General features: G+C 37.3%; 5 protein-coding genes across 32 annotated transcripts in view; 2 read left to right on the top strand and 3 right to left on the bottom strand.

Annotated features, from left to right (window-relative positions):
* Nucleotides 1-7,660, top strand: part of LOC117163530 (pleckstrin homology domain-containing family G member 5) — an 83,031-nt gene extending 75,371 nt beyond the window's left edge. For 21 of the 26 annotated variants that reach the window (XM_076623987.1, XM_076623984.1, XM_076623982.1 and 18 more), the window contains 13 exons: nt 849-928; nt 2,384-2,654; nt 3,099-3,244; nt 3,323-3,634; nt 3,735-3,884; nt 3,955-4,215; nt 4,300-4,551; nt 4,637-4,851; nt 4,931-5,119; nt 5,207-5,433; nt 5,792-6,018; nt 6,493-6,750; nt 6,849-7,660. In XM_076623987.1, the coding sequence (XP_076480102.1) occupies nt 849-928; nt 2,384-2,654; nt 3,099-3,244; nt 3,323-3,634; nt 3,735-3,884; nt 3,955-4,215; nt 4,300-4,551; nt 4,637-4,851; nt 4,931-5,119; nt 5,207-5,433; nt 5,792-6,018; nt 6,493-6,498 (2,336 nt within the window). In that variant the 3' untranslated portion in view covers nt 6,499-6,750; nt 6,849-7,660. Of the gene's footprint in view, nt 1-848; nt 929-2,383; nt 2,655-3,098; nt 3,245-3,322; nt 3,635-3,734; nt 3,885-3,954; nt 4,216-4,299; nt 4,552-4,636; nt 4,852-4,930; nt 5,120-5,206; nt 5,434-5,791; nt 6,019-6,492; nt 6,751-6,848 lie in introns of those variants that run through there. The other 5 variants (XM_076623993.1, XM_076623990.1, XM_076623989.1 and 2 more) reach the window with 4 other exon arrangements.
* On the bottom strand, nt 2,752-11,885 carry Lztr1 (Leucine zipper like transcription regulator 1). Of its 3 annotated transcripts, XM_076623994.1 has the most exons (10): nt 11,327-11,871; nt 10,584-10,892; nt 10,363-10,477; nt 10,128-10,294; nt 9,509-10,070; nt 8,976-9,426; nt 8,725-8,903; nt 8,362-8,646; nt 8,099-8,281; nt 2,752-2,987 (listed from the first exon to the last, which is right to left on the bottom strand). In XM_076623994.1, the coding sequence occupies exons 1-9, from the start codon at nt 11,431-11,433 to the stop codon at nt 8,162-8,164; spliced, it is 2,295 nt and encodes a 764-aa protein (XP_076480109.1). In that variant the 5' UTR covers nt 11,434-11,871; the 3' UTR covers nt 2,752-2,987; nt 8,099-8,161. The 3 variants fall into 3 exon arrangements, with proteins under 3 accessions (XP_076480109.1, XP_033201876.1, XP_076480110.1); XM_033345985.2 differs by lacking the exon at nt 10,584-10,892 and having other exon boundaries at nt 11,327-11,870; XM_076623995.1 differs by lacking the exons at nt 2,752-2,987; nt 8,099-8,281 and having other exon boundaries at nt 8,362-8,481; nt 8,594-8,646; nt 11,327-11,885.
* Nucleotides 11,886-11,939: 54 nt separating this feature from the next.
* Nucleotides 11,940-13,573, top strand: LOC117163587 (uncharacterized). The gene is made up of 4 exons (XM_033345996.2): nt 11,940-12,292; nt 12,402-12,588; nt 12,672-12,853; nt 12,924-13,573. The coding sequence occupies exons 1-4, from the start codon at nt 12,155-12,157 to the stop codon at nt 13,149-13,151; spliced, it is 735 nt and encodes a 244-aa protein (XP_033201887.1). The 5' UTR covers nt 11,940-12,154; the 3' UTR covers nt 13,152-13,573.
* Nucleotides 13,574-14,651, bottom strand: LOC117163597 (nucleolar protein 16). The gene is made up of 3 exons (XM_033346009.2): nt 14,446-14,651; nt 14,009-14,336; nt 13,574-13,938 (listed from the first exon to the last, which is right to left on the bottom strand). Exons 1-3 carry the CDS (start codon nt 14,544-14,546, stop codon nt 13,804-13,806), a joined length of 564 nt encoding a protein of 187 aa, XP_033201900.2. The 5' UTR covers nt 14,547-14,651; the 3' UTR covers nt 13,574-13,803.
* Nucleotides 14,652-15,561: 910 nt separating this feature from the next.
* LOC117159988 (uncharacterized) lies at nt 15,562-17,637 on the bottom strand. Its single transcript, XM_033340321.2, has 2 exons — nt 17,189-17,637; nt 15,562-16,794 (listed from the first exon to the last, which is right to left on the bottom strand). The coding sequence occupies exons 1-2, from the start codon at nt 17,426-17,428 to the stop codon at nt 15,976-15,978; spliced, it is 1,059 nt and encodes a 352-aa protein (XP_033196212.1). The 5' UTR covers nt 17,429-17,637; the 3' UTR covers nt 15,562-15,975.
* Nucleotides 17,638-19,410: the final 1,773 nt, after the last annotated feature.

Below are 19,410 nucleotides of genomic sequence, written 5' to 3'. Positions count from 1 at the left end.
ATCAGAGCGACTGCGTACTTCTAGATAAGCAGCTTTTTAAGCATTATTTCTAACGAAAGTCTTTCGTTTCGTTATCTAAAATGTACGAAAAGGGAAGAACTTGAAAGTTTCTGCTTTCTTTTATCGTCTGGTCTGTAACGATAGGTATCGACGATATTTTTAGAATTCCACGTGTGACAAATGTAGGGGCTTGAACGGCGCGTCCTTGAGCTTTAGAGCCCCCGAAAGAAACGTCGCGTGGCTGACGCAAACGGTTTTAATGCGCAAACAAACGTTCACGCAATTATTTACTAGCTTTCGATGAATATCAGGTTTAATAGTTACTCTTCTGCGCGTTATGTCGAAACATTCCCTGCCTCACGCACAAATACACGCTAACGAGGGGAGGAAAAAACGCACGATCAGATACAGTCGAACGCTTGAACGAGGGTGGGAAACGTCCGTCACTGGTCAGACCGCCATGCGAGATTGTCACGAACATCGATAACACGCTGTCTGTTTCAACTAAAATAAACTTTGTCGTCATAAAATGTAATTCCTGGAATTCCAGGCGTATTTATCAATCAAGGATATCAATGTTAACGGTCACTGCTACGTGTACACGCTTTTTGTCAGCAATTTTTCTATCGTTAAATCGGCTAAAAAAAATCTCTTCGAATGGTTCGCAGCTACACGAATAAAGTTTCGAGAGTAATCGTCGTTTCCTTCGATCTTTCTTTTCTCCCCTCGTCGAATCGATCGAGATGCCAAATGGCTGTAGAAAGAATCTGACTACGATGCTGTATATCTCACGGAGAACTTTAGTTTTCGAAGTGCATTCAAACACGATTGTTCGTTTTCTGTTCCAGTTAAGGACAACGACAAATCGAACTCGAGGTCGTCGAGCCAGAGGAGCAACCAGAGCGTCTCCCTGAGAAAAGCAAGCGGGGTAAGATTGCCCTCGTAACATCCGAAAGAAATACCATTTAATTCCTTTAATGGAACCTTGAACGCCTCCTGCATCCCAATAGCGGCTGAAGAGTCGATCGCTGAGAACAACCTTTTGCTCTCTCCTCACTTTGCGTTCTCATCCCCGCCGAGTCACCATTCTGATCATTCGACGCCCACCTCCGCTCTTTCCTTTTCGATCGGTTCAGATTTTTTTAATTAGCGCGGATGCCCTCAAACGAATCGTTTGTCAGGTGCTGTAATTTCCCCAGAAGCGCATTTTCCAAGGTGTTTAATATTGGCTCGAAGCCGATGCCTCATTGTGCGCCGGGGCAAAAGCTGACATACATTGCCGTATTTTCTCCTAATCTTCGATCGACTATATAGCCACCGACTACGTGGCTTTAATAATCGCGGACAATACGATGACATCGGGGGATTTCTTGAACCTTGACCCGCTGAGCAGAAGACAAATTACGAAACGAACCCGAACGTCACGAACAATGTCCGTGGAGGTCGACGATTGATACTGATTCTCTTATTACGCTGGCATCCCAGATTCTAATGAGTCCACGTAGCTGAAACGCGATTCCCTCGTCAATTTTCGGTACAGTGACATTATGTATTCTCTGTTTGTCTATCGTGTTACCATGGTTGTTAGCAAACTGGAAATAGACACCCGATAATGGTTGATTGTCCCTTACATTGCTCGGCCTGGTCAGTAAGTTGTCGATGTTTATGTATTTATAGAAATTTGTGAAGTGCAAAAGTATGTATTATCGTTAAATGATAAGTTCGTTCGTCTTTCGTCACTGTATAGTGTATACATTTCAAAGTATATTATAAAAACTATTGAAAAAAATCTAAAGATACATGAATCCGGGTTTTTTGATTTGAAAGATACAAATCTATAGAGAGATAGGATAAAGGAACTTATTAGTCAATCTAATACGTAAAATATCCAAAGTATAGTAATTATTGATTATCGAGTGAAATAAATATCTGCTTTGATTCTATTTCTTTGCTTGTGTTCACAGAGATAGAAATTTTTATAAACAGCTGCAGTCTAGTGATCAGAACCGATTCATCTCATCGCGTTAACATAATTCAAACGGCTCTTTATTACTTCTTGAACTTTATTATCGTTGTACAAAGGGATTGTCGTAATTTCGCCGCTTAGCCAGACATTATATCTGTGTTTTCGATACAACAGATGTTCTTGCGCCGCAATATTAAAAACTAGGCGATGAAAACCGCATGTATCTCGAAGGTTCGCTCCAAATTGGACAGTAACTTGGATGTCTGACCATTGCTAGCGACAACTACTTTCTTCGACCGCGAGTTCGTTAAGTGATCGGACACCTTCGAACAGCTTCGAATTACGGTTTCATACGATATTCTTGGTACTATTTTTGTCGTACTGTTAAAGACAAATTATCGGGCGTCTGTTTTGTAGAGTTGTCGGTGTCGCAGCGGTCGTTTCTTCAGCGTCTCGACGGAAGACTCGAGCGTCGACTCCGAAATCGGTAGCAACACCACGCTTACGTCTGGTCGGAGCTCCGCTGGGGCTGCGGGGCCCAAGACCAGCAAACAGCGATGGAGTGGCTTCTTCACCAATACCAAAGGCACGAAACTCGATCTACTCACCGCTCAGCTGGACGATTATAACAAACATGGCGTGCCGAAACTTTCCGAACTTTCTCACGAACTCAATTTTAACGAAGATGGTGAGAAATTTCTTCGTTAATATATCGGATTAGAACTAGATATATTCTAATAATAACTAGATATATACTAATTAAGGAAAGGAGTAACACTAACACGTTCTGTACAACAAACTTATATTTGTACTCAATAAATTATCTTTCACTGCGAAACATTCAATATACATATTTATATCACTTGTCGACGATTCTTCTTTTATACAATGTAAACGATGTATACGATCGAGTAAAAGTACTTTACAGTCACGTTGGATAAGCTCATGTGCCGTTCGTGGACGTACAATTTCGATTTTGTGCGGGCGTTGTCATCGGTTCGTAGTCTTGAAATGTTCCAGGCTGGAAAGATACACAATAGACACGACATAGTTTAATTAACGAATATGCATTAGAATACATTAACACTACAATTGCATTAACACTAAACATTGGAAATGAATTTTGTCGCAGTCTTGTACAATCTAGAACACGACTGGCGAGATATCGTTCAAAACTCGGATCAACTATCGGAGAAGCAACAGCAACAACAAACTGCTTTATGGGAGCTAGCTCAAACGGAGGTAGCTTACATAAAGACTCTAAAGGTTGTGACAGATGTGAGTATTCTAATAAAATATTTTTACACGAACTCTGTATAAAGATATCAAATCTTTATTGTTTCAATCAATTTATAGCTCTTTATGGCGTGCCTCTGCAGCCTGCAGACCTCGAATATCCTGAACGAGGTCGACAGGACAAAGCTCTTCAGCAACATCCCTGAGATCTACGCAGCGAATCGCTATTTCTGGACTGAGTATGTTCTAGTGATGGTAAATACATCGAGGACCACTGGACAACCGCTCGATCCTGGCCACCTTCTGCAAGGTTTCGAAACATTCGAGCAAACGTTCGCACCTTACACCAGATACTGCGCGGAGCAGAGCAAATGTCAACAATACTGCAGAGACCGTTTGAATGATAATCAGCTATTCACGGTCTATCTAGTGGTAAGAGTCTTAGAAACTCATTGTTGGAAAAAGACAGCCTGAAGAAGTATAATAAAAGAATATTTTATTTTCTGATTTATTTTATTTCTATGTTTATTAGTGGTGTGAAACTCAAAAGGACTGCAATCGACTGAAATTGCTTGACATACTGGTGAAACCTATGCAGAGGCTGACGAAATACTCTCTCCTTTTGAAAGCTGTTCACAAGAACACGGAGAACGAGGAACAACGAGCAGAATTGACGCATATGGTAAGAAAAATGTGATAATACTTCCTTAATAATGTTGTATCATTGCTACAAATAATTTTAAATGTTACAGATCAAATCTGTAGACGACTTCGTGGCATCAGTGAACGCAGCCTTGAAGAGGAACGAGGAAACGGCGCGGTTGGCCAGTGCCGCGTCTCGAATAGAGAGTTATGACGTGGTCGAATCTAGAGACGAAGAATTAGAGAAACTGATTAAAATTCACAGCACTTTTGACATTACCACTGTTCCAATGCCGGGTTGTCCGAAAGACAGCCTAAGAGTACTTCTTCGCGAAGGAGACCTGAAGTTGAGAGATGCCGCTAGTAGTAAGGTAAATGATTGATCATACATTTGTAAAAATGTAAAAAATATTAAATAATATTGATAATCTTTGCACTTTGTTTCTTTTTTATAGATGGAAGTACATGTGCTGTTACTAACAGACATGCTATTGATCTGCAAACCGTCGACTAAGAAAACCTCGTCCAGTGGGCTGACTGGCACCGTCGGGGGCGGTTTGAAGATTATAAGACAACCGTACGTCATCGATCGCATCCGAATACACGAGCTGAAGGAACCAAGTAGCTTAGGCTTGGTTTATCTGAACGAGTATGGGGCGGCATCAGCTGCTCTGGTTCTCAGCGCCGGAGAATCAAAATTAGCCAAGGTATGCTTCCTCAGCCACAACATTCGAACATCGAAACTTTCTTCTCAAAGTTGTAACTGAGAATTATACGTGTCCTACTTTTTAGTCCTGGATGGAATCCATAAGAAAAGCTCAGCAGCAATTCGCGCTGATGAAAGTGCCACCACTTGGCAACACGATGAATTTGGGCACAGTCAGTAGACAACCGAGCACCTTCCTTGGCGACGTTGAATTCGAGCCAGAAGAATGCGAGGGTATACCGAAAACGCCTCGAGGAAGTAGCAGAGCGTCGAGAGTGAGCAGCCTTGCCCACAGTCACAGGTACAAATTCTAGCCTGATTAACAGATTCAGATGAAGTAATATCAGGTCGGGATATCAAAGCTCTGCGAGCCCTAATAGTCATGAAACACCTTCCAGTGGAAGCATAGAGATGGAAGGCGTTTCACCGGGAAGTAGCAGCTTCCTGCCTAGCTACAATGCGAGCAGAAATGTCAGCGTGGAAACAAGTGAGCCACCGCGAGCCTCGAGCGTATCGTCGGAAGAAGGAGGTGAAAGTTCTGGACACAACCACAGACCTTTACAAATAAGGTAAATATACCAAGAACGACACAGAATGTTCGCAAATAACACAAGTGTCTTAAATGCAATTTGACCAATGTTTGACCGTTATTTTAGTCTTAACAAATTTGATAATAGACGATATCCGCTGAGTAAGTCGCCGACGCCTAACACGTTGAGTGTCCAAGTGCCAGCGTACTCTAGCTTGGGCCAATCGCTGCCAAATTTGACCCTAGCCACTTCGCCACAAACTTCGACCGTGTCTCCGACACCGCCAAACTCGCTTCTTATTGTACCCCAAATAACAAAGAGCAAGGACACTTTGCTTTCACCAGGGCACCGAGGTAGCAATTACCCACGCGGGAGTATATCTTTTTCCTCCCTTCTTACCCCTTAGATATCTGCTGTGACCAGAAAACCACCGGCGAACGTAGCACTGTGCATGCTTGACAGAAACTTAGAATAGGAGAATATAGAACATTTAAAATTGAGGGATCAAACAATGTCGGCCTAATTTATTTCTTCCTACTGCACTGATCCAATTCTTAGAAATAATTCGTCCTGTTCCTCTTTAAGGCTTCTCCCAATCCTACTATCATGAAATAATCACGAATGATGAAATTTCCACTGCTTGACATTAGCACGATAAAAAAATAAAATAAGCCGAATAAGTTAGGGTGTTAATTGGAAAAATACTATTAGGTATCTCGTATCCACCACCATCGCCCCCGAGAGGGGCGCTTAGAAGAGCGTTCGCGATTCCTCAATCACGAAACCCACCTCTCGTTAAAACGAGACACATAAGCTCGTCTGTGACACAGACGGTTCAGCCTACGATGAATCTAGACACAGAAGCCATTGAGGAAAGACGAAGAAGACTGGAACCTTCGCACAGGATGCCATCGACCAGCAGCATTGCGGAGGAAAAGGTTCATTGTCTCATCTAAGATTACAATCTCTTCTCCTTTGGCATTAATTTGATAACAGTATCTTTTAATCTTGGTATCTTTTAATATTTTTTTTCTTTTTTTTTTTTACGTATATGTATATTGTCAGAGAAAGAAGTTGCGAGGCGTTTTATAAGTATAAAATGATTAAGTCAGCTTGTTCTTAGTAATGAAATCTCTTAAAACATTTTATACGTCTCCCGAATATTCAAACGACACGAACTGCACATATCAGCTAGTGCTTCGTTAATGACAGAACAGAGCTTCTTAAAAATCAATATAGAGACACCCACGACGTGCTTCTTTCTTTTCCTTTGATTTCATATAGAGCAGAAAAATGTCCCAAATTTTCAACTTAAAAAGAAGATCATAGAACGTCCTGTATTATCTATCGATCTTGAATGACCCCCTTTACAAAACGAAGAGTTTGGAGATGCATATATCTTCTTTTTTTAGAAATGACTAGAACTGGGATACAGGAGTAACCTGCCGAAAAGATAAATTGCTACGGACCATCTGCATTTGATGAGGGTGTACGTGATACGTCGTGTTTAGAAACAAGATGTTCCTTTCTGTTATCTGTATGCAAGTGCTGCACACACTTTCATGCAGGACCAGAAAATGGTTCAAACAATTGAGAATGGATTCAACTTGAATAAGTGAACGTCTCGTACTCCCTGTGCCTATAATATGAACCGAGCAATTTTACAATCGGTGAGTGTAACATGTTCTACTTCATACAGTTGATTTTGTAAAATAAGAAATGTAAAATATCTGATTCTACGTTATACTGTACATCTATGTTCTTCCAGATTGGGGCCATTCGAAATCAACGTGAAGTTTGTACCACGACCGTATCATTGTAACTGATTTGATTCTAGCTGTGTAACTTTTAGATCTCATTTTGTAATGAACTTGTCGTGGAGGTTTGAGACAGACATGTTTCAATATTACCCTAGTTCATTTAGAATTCTAAGCGACGAACAAAAAAAATGGCCTACCTAGTGTAATTGATATTACAACTATTTATCGTGATTTAAGTTTAGATGACTATAATAGTTGGAGTAAGATGCCTTTAGAGCAACAATTTTAAACTAAACGAGTTCGAGTTTTGTGAGTTAATGATATAAAAAAAACAGGTACGAACATTTAGAAAGAAAGAGGCTACACACATAGAGAAAAATCACACTTTACGTAGAGAAACCGAAAGAAGAAAAAAAAAAAATGAACAATTGCGTTACTCTCTCGTATAAGCTTCGATCGACACACGACTTATGAACGTGAATAGAATTACGAGAGGCATGAAACGAGAGCGGGTGACACATTTACTTTAAGTACAAATTCTATTTCGCAATATTTTGTTCAAGAGACTGAAGTGAAGTGTCAGGCTGTCGGCGAACGTTACCTAACTAGAGACAACAATATGTAGAAAGAAAACAAGAGCAATGATTTTATACGAGCTCCTTTACGTAAGGTTTCTTTCAATCCTCTCCTTCCCAAAATCTGCGCAGCTTGTATTAAGCTTAAAGTGTTAAATTTACTATAAAAAAAAGAGTATTGATTGTGCGTGTATGTGCTATCATCATTCACGATCAAGGTCAAAATATAGTACATAATTTATTAACCACTTGTGTCTTCATTTAATACCCAATTAAAATCCTTATTGCTAAACCTAATACCAAATTCTTAAATTAATCCTTAAAGGTAATATTAACAAGTTGACACCTTAACGAAATATTTTCTTAGTTTTTCTTTTTATTAATAATTTCTTATATTCGTCGAATAAAGTAAATGTTACACTGGTAATTTTAAGCGATCCAACGAGTATCTTTTTATTTATTTCTTTACAAGAGATTTCCAACAAATCATATTTTATATACAAATAAATTAAATACTCTAAATATCACAATATCTAATACCGACTTAATTGTTTCGCATTTTGTTCATCTATTTACATACGCGCACGATGTTTCAGATTTTTCAGACACTCGTCTACCATGTACCCATAACCCAGGAGATAAAAGATGTTGAATGTTGTTAGAATGCTGTATTGCACACTTACTTGAAAGCTCGAGGGTGAAGGTAAGTCCCAACTACGAGGACGGCAGTGCGAGCTCGACATCCGTCAGCAATCATTCGCCATGTCCTGGCATGTTCGTGCCTCGCTGCGTTCATCAGCCAATGCTTCTAAGATATCCAATAAAAGTTCACGACTTAATTGCTTTAACCTTGGTAGCCTTGCAACCTGTAACGAAATAAGATGGCATTTGTAATAAAAAAAAGGCCTATTATTTTATAAAATAAATATAATATTGTAATATATACCTTCGTAAAGTGATGCACAATAAGATTCAATGCGTATTTCTTCATGTCAACAGCTTGCATTCTATCCGCAGCTTCCAAGATTTGTATGACGTTCTCAAAAGTGACATTCATCTCAAGATTCTGTTTGCAAAACGCTTGCAATCGATTATTTGTAAAACCATAAAAAACTGGCGCGGTAAATAAATATAAAGAGTCTTCAGGCGGCATTGAAACGTCCGCGTAATAAATATACCTTAATAAGGAGTCGAATGACTCAGAAGATGGAATCATTTCACCGATTTGTATCTGTTGTAAAGACGCATGTTTTATTAAATTATATTTAATAACCATAAATAAACAAATGTGTAAAAATCGACATCTTACGTTTACTGTATTATTTTCAGGCATAAAAGAGCGAAACATCCCCTCAAAATAGCTACAACGCGCCGCGAGAATGGCCTTATGGGCTGGAATCGGCACGCCGTCTAACATAAGTGTTATATCACAGAATTCTCTGCCCACACTTTTAAGAAATGCCTCCATGTCCTGTTCCAAAGTCGTCCCTAAAGTAGTAAATAAATTCAAGCAAAAAAAGATAAAATGATTATCTCATAAGAAATTTTGGAAAACCTCACCTGTGCTAGGATCGCACTGCCTAGGAAATACACTTCTTTGAGGCATTTGTCTTTTTCTAATAATTTCTACCATCAAAGGTTGATCCAATGTCTCAAATTCCTTGCTCATTACAATTTGATTGTAATTGATTTCTTTTACAATGAAACTCAAGCAAAACTCCTTTATAAAATATAATTTTAAATGAGCGGCATTATGCAATGCTTCCAAAACGTTAGCATGACTTATAGTTGCTTTCAAATATTGAACGCACAACTGCTCCAATCGTTTCATATTAAATTGCAAAGCTAAACGATAGACATCCATCATAAGAAGCACAATTCGATTGCTTAATGGGTCTTCGACACGACTGCTCGACCCATCTTCACTTCTTTTTGTTGGATCGATACGATCGGTATAAATATAGTTAAGAACCATCTCAAATGCCTCTGGGACAGCATCTTTCAGTCTTACCTATAACATAGTAGTAATATAACACATTGTTGGTTCCCAATAATGGATATCAAATCAACAATACTTCACTGAATTCACTTACTTCTAACAATGGCATATCTTTGATCGGTACATCTGCGGTTCCAAAAACTTCCTCTAAATGTTTATCTCGTTTCTCTCGAGCTTGCCTAATGCGCGTCCTAAGAAATTGTGAACGAGCCGCTACCATAGCTATGTGAGCAGGTATTTTGGTTTCTGTATCTCCTACTATAAATTCTACATCACAGAAAAGACGCCCGTTCAGCAACTTTCCGAAATCATCATGTAAGGTACATTTTGGATAAGACGAAAATTGAAATCGGTACGTTTCCCCAGATCGGACATTATTGTCGACTGTTCCACCGAAAATGAACATTGCTTCTCCGATTACCGCTGCTGCGTGAAACAGTCGACCAGACGGAACCTGACTATCAGCAGATGGCAAAATAATATTCCATGTTTGCGTATCGAGATCATAGCAGTGAAGATCGTTGGGTAACGTAGAATCAGCTGCGCCGCCAAACACGTAAAGATGTCTATCAAAACTAACCATGGTGTGACCATATCGTCGCGCTGGCGGAGGTGGTGCACCACGAAGTATATGCTCCGTTGAAATTCGCGTCCATCTAGGACATATTCCGTTGAATACAATATAACTTCGAAACACAAAGCTATAAACCTACCGCCTTTCTCGAAAGTGGAATTGAAAGAGACTATTTGTGATCTTAGCTCCACTCTGGCCACTGAATACAAACATGGATTCGCGTGCTACTGCAACAGGAAAGTTACAACACGTTGGTGGGCAGTCGCCAGACTGAACAACCTCTTCCCACACTCTTGGTTCTCCAGGCTAAAAATAATAAAAATATAATTAATAACTTGCCACTCTGTTTTAGATATAGCATATTAATAACTTACTAATAATGATATTGTCCACATATCGTTTAATCTCGCATTACCATCATAACCAGCAAATATCCATAATTTATTATCATATACAGCAGCTCCATGTGCAGATCTAGCCACAGGAGTTCTAGAAAGAAAGGCAAAATTTATATTTCATATAAGTATACAATAGACAATCTGAAAAAAAAAACATTAGAAAGTAGAAGTAAATTAAATAAATAAGTGAAACATACTTCCCAATAAATTTCCATTCTGTCCATTGACCAGTTTGGAATCGGTACTCAAATAGGTCATTCTTATTTGTGAGATTCGAATTGGAATGTATATCACCAGTGTAACCACCAAATACAAACATAGACGAGTCATGCACAACTGCAGAATGATGATATCTTGGAGCAGGAGGTACTCCTGTTGCAAATGCACGTCCCCAGGACTTTTCTTTTACATCAAATCTCAATAAATCATTCAACATTCTTTTACCATTATCACCACCAAAAACATAGATCGCATCTTTGTATGCTACAACAGTATGTTTGCTACGCCTGTGTATAATACAATATAGTGAACTTCTGAAGTAATGTATTTACAAAACTTTTTCTAATATGACATTTAATTAAAGAAAGTAAAGAACAAGAACAAAACAAATTTAATTAGTAATAAATTACATTTAACCGCTATAGCAACTTAATTTATAGAAGAATTGTATTGGTAATAATTAAAAACTTTACAAATTATGTATTATCATTTATTTACAATATTCATTTAACAATTACAAACAAGCTCTTTTAGACAAAGTTAGACAAATAAAGAAACTGGAAAATGCTGGGTATAACTGAAACACTGATGCACAATTATTGGAATTGAAATGCTGTAACAAAATTGTTGGTTGCATATTGTAGAGAAGAAAAACTTAAAATATAAAAATAGAAAATAACACATAATTCAAGTAGTAAATTAAATTAATTAAATTAATTACCTGGCACCAACGAATTCGTCACATTCTGGCATACGTTGCCAGCGATGAACAGTTTCAAAAGGACCAAAATCAAGAGTCAAACACTCTGCTGTCGCAACGTTATCCATTTTTTATTACCTCCAAAAAATAGAATCACTTTAAAATATTCATTTCTAACCTATATACTGACTTAACCATTCCTAATTCTTCATAACTTTACAACGCTCGTCAAACAGAAATAAATCTATAAACGTTTCCAGTCACGAAATTCAACAGTATCGTATCGAAATATCTGAAATTTATCGTGTACTAGCTACAATCTAAGTAAATCGTCCGCTAGTGACAGAACTGTCAAAAACGTGTGATTGGATTGATCGGTAACATTACGGCATACAATAGAACACAGTTGAATTTACATACAATTGTTTATTTCACCCATAATTAATAAAAATAGTCCCTAACGATATCTGCTTTAAATTATACTTTATGACATGTACGATTATTGTTCACGAGTGCGAAATGTAAAGTACAGAAATCATCACGGGAAAATTGGTTCTATTCCCAAACTTTTTTATCTTATCAGTAGTACCAAATTAATAAACGGGGAAAAAGTTGGCGCTTTTGAACGATTTTTACTGTGTACCGTCATAAATTCACGCAAATACGAATAATATTATAAATGTGTGTTACAAATCTTACGATTACGCGCATCTCCTTTGAACGATGTGAGATACATGTCATGCGGTGAAGTGATAACCCGTGAGACAACGTGCTAGCACGCGGTATCCAAACCGTGAAAGTCGGCTCTGCTTTTCAATCTTTCACTAAACAAAACAATACTCAAAAATAATGATAGGAAATGTATTTCGAAACGGTCAAAAGATCTTTTGGATCAGCTGTACGTGTATCGGTACGTACATCGCATACCGATACTGGAAAAAGCGAGAACTTCTGGCAATAGACGAAGGTTTTGATGAGGTGTCTAAGGTTAGAGTTCCGTTTTTGTATCAAACCAATTTAGAAATTTCATTTCGTTCATACTTTTACTCGTTGAGTTTAAAACTCGGTAACAATCTTCATTGCTTTACTTTTATAGATCGATGATACTCATGAAAAACGAGTGCTCCTATTAGGTTTAGACGGAGCTGGAAAAACATCGATTATAAACCAAATATGTGTTGCAAACGGCGATGAAACTTCTTACACTGTCCCTCCAAAACCAACGGAAGGTTCTACTGTATATAAAATAAAAAATGGGGTCCTATTTTACAATGTTTGGGATAGTATGTAAAACTCATTATTCTAAGGTTGGCGTATAATATGATCATATTATTAAATGTATAATTATTCAATGTTTTATTGCTAGTTGGAGGTTCAGATCCCACTAGAAAATATTGGACTGCTTTCTTACAAGACACAGATCTGTTACTATTTGTAGTAGATGCCTCTGATGTAAACAAATTATCTTCCGCAGCTTCTATTTTGAAACAATTATTAAGTGATGCAAGAATGGATGATATACCAATTTTAGTAATTGCTAACAAGCAGGTAAATATTTTTGATTATACTTATTCAAAAAGTTTCCACTATGTCTAACATGTTTGCGTATGAATATTAGGATTGTCCTAATGCTTTGAAGCCCGAGGAAGTTAAAAAAGCTTTAGATTTATTAAGTATTTCTCCACATAAACACAAAGTAGAAATAATTGGATGCCAAACAAGACCTCTTCCTGAAATGCCACCAGAAACAACCGAGTATACTTGGTATCATGCATCTATGGATTCTGTTAGGAAAAAAATATTCTATATGGCAAAAGATAGTGTATCTGCTCCTTTGTTCTGTTAGAAAATACTTTATACAAGAAAACAAGAAGAAATAGAAGGCTAAGAAAAAAAAGAAGGAAACAACAGTATGGCTAGTTCAGCATATCCTGTACAATTTTTCACTGAATTAAAGTGACTACAGTTTGTCCAGAAAGAATCTTATTAAGAAGGAATAATTCGAGTTTTAAAAGAAAGATATGAATAAATGTGCACAATTTATAAGGCTTTCTCAGTACAATATGTTTGCAATCATTTAATTTTACAATACTTTTTATACTGCTTTTTTCCAACATACATACATATATATTTATTTAATAAATTATTTATTTCCTTCATTAGTTCACAACAAATGTTTTTCTTATGTTTTTTATATTTTAAATATACAAAATAGACACAACATTAGTTTTTGTAATTGATATACAAAATAAAAATTTAGAGACTGTATTTAGGAACATAAATCTATTTTATTCATTCATAATGTATAGTATTACACATAATATATATATAATATAAAAAAAATCAGTGGTTTTATACAATAAGTATTATTTTGCCTTGTCTGTTTTTGTACTTACCTAAATAAAAGCATTAATTAATATATTCATTTTATACTGCAATACTTTATATACAAATTTGTATAAAAAATGGAATATATTTGTTCTAAACAGTATAAGAAATTAATCAATGTTACTTTTATTTTTGTTTTCAAGATATTTATTGTATTGTTCAGGGATGCCTTTGAATACTTTAATTTTAGCACGTATTTGCTTCCATGTGTGTTGATAATAATTTTTCTTATCTAGTGCCATAGCCTAGATGATTCATTTAATAATAAGAAACAATTTGTCAATATGAAAAACATTACTGTACAAAAGACATTACCTTGTAATCTTCTCCATACTTATCCATTAAGTAAGTAAGGAAATACACCTGACTATTTGGTAGCATAAACTTCCTTTTTCTCGGTGCCTTTGCCTCTGCCTCGAGTTGTTGTGCCACATGTATCTTTATTGGTGCAATTTCAACATCTTCCTCTTCAGTTTGTAATTTCTCATCAACATTGTCATCTTTCTGTTTTAAAATTTTTTCAATATGCTCTCTCTTTAAGTTTGGTATCTTCAAAGTATCATTTGGATCATATGCCAATCCCATTTGGTTTAAATTAGTTCGCATAGATTTTGCTGCCTCCCAAGATTTTTTTATTTGAGGACTGTGAAAAATACAATTTTGTCTCATTACTTATGTATATCCATAATGCATATCCATAATGTAATCCATAATCCATAATAAAACACGATGAAAATTTTGGTTATATTTACCATTGTATTGTCGGTAACTTGGACAGTTTATTTCGCAATCGTTTACGATTTACATTCGTACGATATTGCTTTCTACGTTTTACCTTCTTAATTTTCGTCATTTTTCTGATCTTACACTATTACGTGTTCTTGGAAAATAATAGGATTTCTAATTCAAGCTCACATGCTGCATGCGTATACTTAGCAATGTAGATTCACCAGGTTGTACACTTGATAATTGTCCCTAGGCAGAAATTTTCAGTGTAAAGTAGAATGGTATGACTAGTGGCGCGTTTAATTCGAAAGGAATCGGAAATATTTCACTGATGAAGCCTATTAAAATATGATATAATAATATATACAATACTTTTTGTGTTAAAACATAATAAATAAAACTTAAACATGAAAGCCATTCCTTCTATTCAAGAGAATTATGTGTAATACATAAAAAAATGGACTTTCTACTGTTTCCAGAAATAAATGTGCCAGAAATCGGTTACTTCATAAAAGCGGAATTCTATAAAATTTGCCCTCGATTTCGTACAACCCGATTGTCAAGTGATCATCCATTGTATGCTAATTATTGTTCTGATGACTTTAGAACGGAGATATTTTACAGTTAGTACGTGATAGGGAAAGTCTTTTCACACAATGATGTTTAAACACGTTCTACTTCCATTGTTGTTTCGTAGTCTTTTGTTATCATTCTCTATAGAGAATGGCCACTAAACAAGCAGGATTTTACAATTTATTATTCAGCTCTTGATTCAACTGTTCCATTTGCTGAAACAAACAAAAAAAACTATTACGTTTTATTTAACGAACACAGCGAATTATAGTTCACGTTTGAATAAAAATAAATCCGAGGTTTATCATTCAATTAAAATTATAGCGTTTTACTTATTACGGAAACGTAATTAATATCGCTGCGGATGATTTGTTATTTTAATTGGAATAATGAAAAACGAATGGAAACGATATCTGTTCGATAGCTTTTATAAATAAATTAGAGCAACATCAGACCAGAATTATTATTGCGCAGTCACTTTTGCTTCGGTGAGAAGGGATAAAATAAATTAACAGTATTATTGGAAAATTGAAAATTTATTTCTCAATTATTTGAATGTGTGGAAAATCCTTCGGAATCGAAAATGTGTTTCGTTAAATGTGTTTCATAAAGGTAGCTGGTGTGTATAATATAAATAAAATTAATATCACCTATACCTACTTATACGCAACATTCATACATCTATTTGAGTCCTTTATATTTATATAATCAATTTCTACTGTCCTGATAGCGCGGAATTGTTAAAACATTTATCTACAAGTTTGAATCCGGTTCTGTTAAGTCTTTCGTTCCTGTTAAATCATCCTGATCATCGATACTTCCTCTTCAATAAAATTCACCGTCATAATCATAACGCAATTGAACTTCACTGAAGAAAAGATATGTACTTCTTAGAATCGTCAAATATTCAAAATCTTGTTCGGAAGACTGAAGAAACCCAAGAAGAAGAAACCGAAAGGCTTAACATATAGGGTCACAAAGATTTACCAGGCGTAGCTGGTACCGAAACCGTTGAATACCGTGTGCACGACGGGGGCAGCCGCTTCGTATCCGTAGGCTTTGGAGATCAATTGAGCCTGTGGAGCGTATGCATGGGCGAGAGGAGTGGCGGCATAAGTCTTAGTTAGAAGAGGTGCTGAGGCGATGGAGGCGGTGTATCCATGGGCTGGCGCGATCAGGGCGCTCTTGGCAATGACTGGAGCATGGGCAGCGTATCCGTAGCTTTTGGCGAGGAGAGGAGCACCTGCAGCGTAGGACAGCTGAGCGGTTGGTGCTGCGTAGGACAGATGAGCGGCTGGTGCGGCGTAGGACAAATGAGCAGCTGGCGCAGCGTAGGACAGAGGAGCGGCGTAAGTCTTGGTCAGAAGAGGAGCTGGTGCAGCGACTGCAGTCTTAGCGATCAGAGGAGCTGAGGCTGCGTAGCTGTATGGGGCGGCGTAGGCCTTGGTGACCAAGGGAGCACTGTAGCTGTACGGGGCAGCGTATGTCTTGGCAATGAGGGGAGCGGCGGTCGGCGTGAGGTAGGCTGGAGCAGTGTAGGCCGCCTTCACGATAGGAGTATGGCTGATTTCGTAGTTGAGGAGACCGTCGTTGCTGACGCTGTGGCTGCTCACGCGGACAAAGGAATGAGCGGAGTCGTCGGACTTCGAATAAGAAGAAATCACGTTCTGACCGGCAAAACCTTTCTGGGTGGACTCCTGGCTGAAACCGATGCTGCTGTGGTCACCAGACGAAGCTGCGATGTCATAAGCGGCTGGGCCACCGGCACTGGCTACTGCCAGGAAGGCTGCGAGTACTACGAACTGCAGGAAAATTATTTTATTATTACGTGTAGATATCACATGATGAGAAGTAATAATTATGTTCCCTGTCTAGTCGAAGTTATTGACGATAGTAAAATGCTTCACAAACAAAAAGAAATATGTTCCAAGAAAGGAAGTGGTCAGATCATACTAAACTACTAAACTAATTAAAATGATCTCTAGTTTCAACAAAGATTCTTCCCCGTAGAAAATTTATATTTTGTTATGTTGTGCCCAACGGTTTGAAGCTTTCACAAGATCCACAGCAAACGATTAAACCAATTGACGTGATCTAAAGTTTCAACAAAGTTTTCTGCTTTGTCAAGTTAAACCCAAGGCCCTAAATCTTCGACGACTCGTTGTACGAGCGACGACGTTCAAGGAAGAAGCTTACCTTGAATGCCATTTTGCTTTTGAGTGAAGGACCCGCTGTGCTCTGACAGAATACGAAACTTGGCCCGGTATTTATATGCAACAAAGCTTGCAGGGGGATCAATTGAATTTTGGGTGCCACCGTTTCCAATTTGATTGGGTATGGCTGATCAAGGGAGAGGGAAATTGTATCATGGTATACTTTTTTTCGTAAGGAACCATTAAGAAAGTGGTGGAACATAGCCAGGTTAAGGGGGGACATGGTCGAATGTCGGGCGTGGTCTTGACTCAATTAAGATCACTAATTTTATAAGCATACGGAACAATCGTATCAATCATAACATTATGTTCCAACATAATGTTAAGGAAGAAGCTTCTTCTTCAGCGTAAAAGTTTTTATTACATCATGAAATTAGATTTTATTGACGTTTCTACGATATCACACAATATTTATCTGGTAAAGTTTCGGCAATTACGTAAACACGATTACTTTACGTATTTCTATTTTGTAATTTTGCATAACTTAAATATACATATGCTTGGTATTTAATATTCGTCCAATTAAGATGTTTCCATGAAGCAAGAGGGTACGAAAATAAGTTTTAACGAATTAAATTTATTTGAGGCTCATTAACCAGCAGAATTGACCGATGTCGCCAATTATATGCATCACGTAATAACTTGTTTGATTCACGTGAATGATCTTTTTTCGAGTTACTCGCTTTTTCTGTATTGCATAAAAGAATACTGCTACGTCACATAAGCCGTTTAACTTTTTTCCCTTATACTCTGGCCTTCCTTTCGTTTATGTAATGTGATACATATACCAATGCCGGGTCGTGATATTGTAAAACCTGCCAAGGACGCACTTTCTCCAAATTGTGGCACTGACATAAAAAGACATACACGTTCACCGGATCCATGCGATTTTTGCCCATGTGTCGGTGATCTTGTTGCCATTGTCAGATAAAATCTACTATCCCGATGTCGACCCGGAGGCGAATAGCTCCATGTTTAGAAATTAATAGGCGTGACACTGCCAACCCCGAATTGGACCGCCATGACGTAATTTCAAGTTTTGATTTAGATCGAATATATAGTATCTTCTTAAAGGAACAGCTAAAAGAAAGGAGCTTTCTATTCCTTCATTATTGAAACCTGTTCCGCTACATGTTTCTTCATATATAAGAATAGCAAAAAGAAAATGGAAATCGTCAAAGTAACTTTTTCTCTTAGAGGGTGGCTCTTTATGGGTCATTTGGACCCATTTTTTTCCGTTGATTATCTTTTTGCGTTCTTTGTTCGGGATTTCCACCGGAGTTTGAGTCCCCTTTTAGTTTGATTGCTCGTGCTTAGGGTAATTGCCGAAGATCGCCCTTCATTCGCCATCCACTGTTTGATACGCTTCTTCATCTCTTTACCATAGCCTACATCGGACAGAGAAAAATCAGAAAATACATCGTTGAACAGCATCATCTCCTGATCGCAAGGTCGCTTGAATGAAAAGTCCTGGACCGTTTTAAAAGTAAACCAAGGTGGCTTGGAATCTCTCATGGGTGTTTCTGTTTTCTTCAATGTGTGAGATTCCATCGAGTTTGTCGACGATGAAGTTCCATGCTGTTATTCTCTGGACGTTGATGGATTTTTTTTTTTATTCACTACGAACAATTTTGCGACTTTCATTATTGTATATTTTTACGAATGTGCAAATATCTGCGATAGGTGTAGTTTGTTTATGCGTGTCGTAACATTTAATGATTTTTATCGAGTCTTCTCGAGAATGATCGGTTCCAGCGTCCACGTCAATACTTTATTTTATAACCTTTGTTCAATTTGTATTTGACATACATATCCTCGAGGATTATAGAAGTGCGAGACGATAATGATTTATTTTCAATGAGATATGTGATCGTTTGAAGATATTCTTCTGATGGAGATAAATTTTTTGTAGGATTTGTGACGCGACACATCATATTAGAATTATGGAAAGAAATGAATTAAATATATGCTTTGCATTAAGATGTAATTAACCTGATAAATAGTACTCGATATAGTTTGTGGAAATTTGAAATTAATAAAAGTGTTGGGAACATTTTTATTTATTAATTCAGACGATTCCGACGATTCTGAAGTTCCGTTGAGCCTGAGATGTTTTCGATAGTCTTGCCGTTTCAAAATTATCTTGCTTCGTTTCATATCTTTTCATTAATTTTTGCTATATAATTTAAGAAACAGTTACACAAT

The sequence above is a fragment of the Bombus vancouverensis genome, chromosome 13, assembly GCF_051014615.1.
Source record: "Bombus vancouverensis nearcticus chromosome 13, iyBomVanc1_principal, whole genome shotgun sequence".
Classification (NCBI taxonomy): Eukaryota; Metazoa; Arthropoda; class Insecta; order Hymenoptera; family Apidae; genus Bombus; species Bombus vancouverensis.
This window is presented reverse-complemented; position numbering and strand designations above follow the sequence as displayed.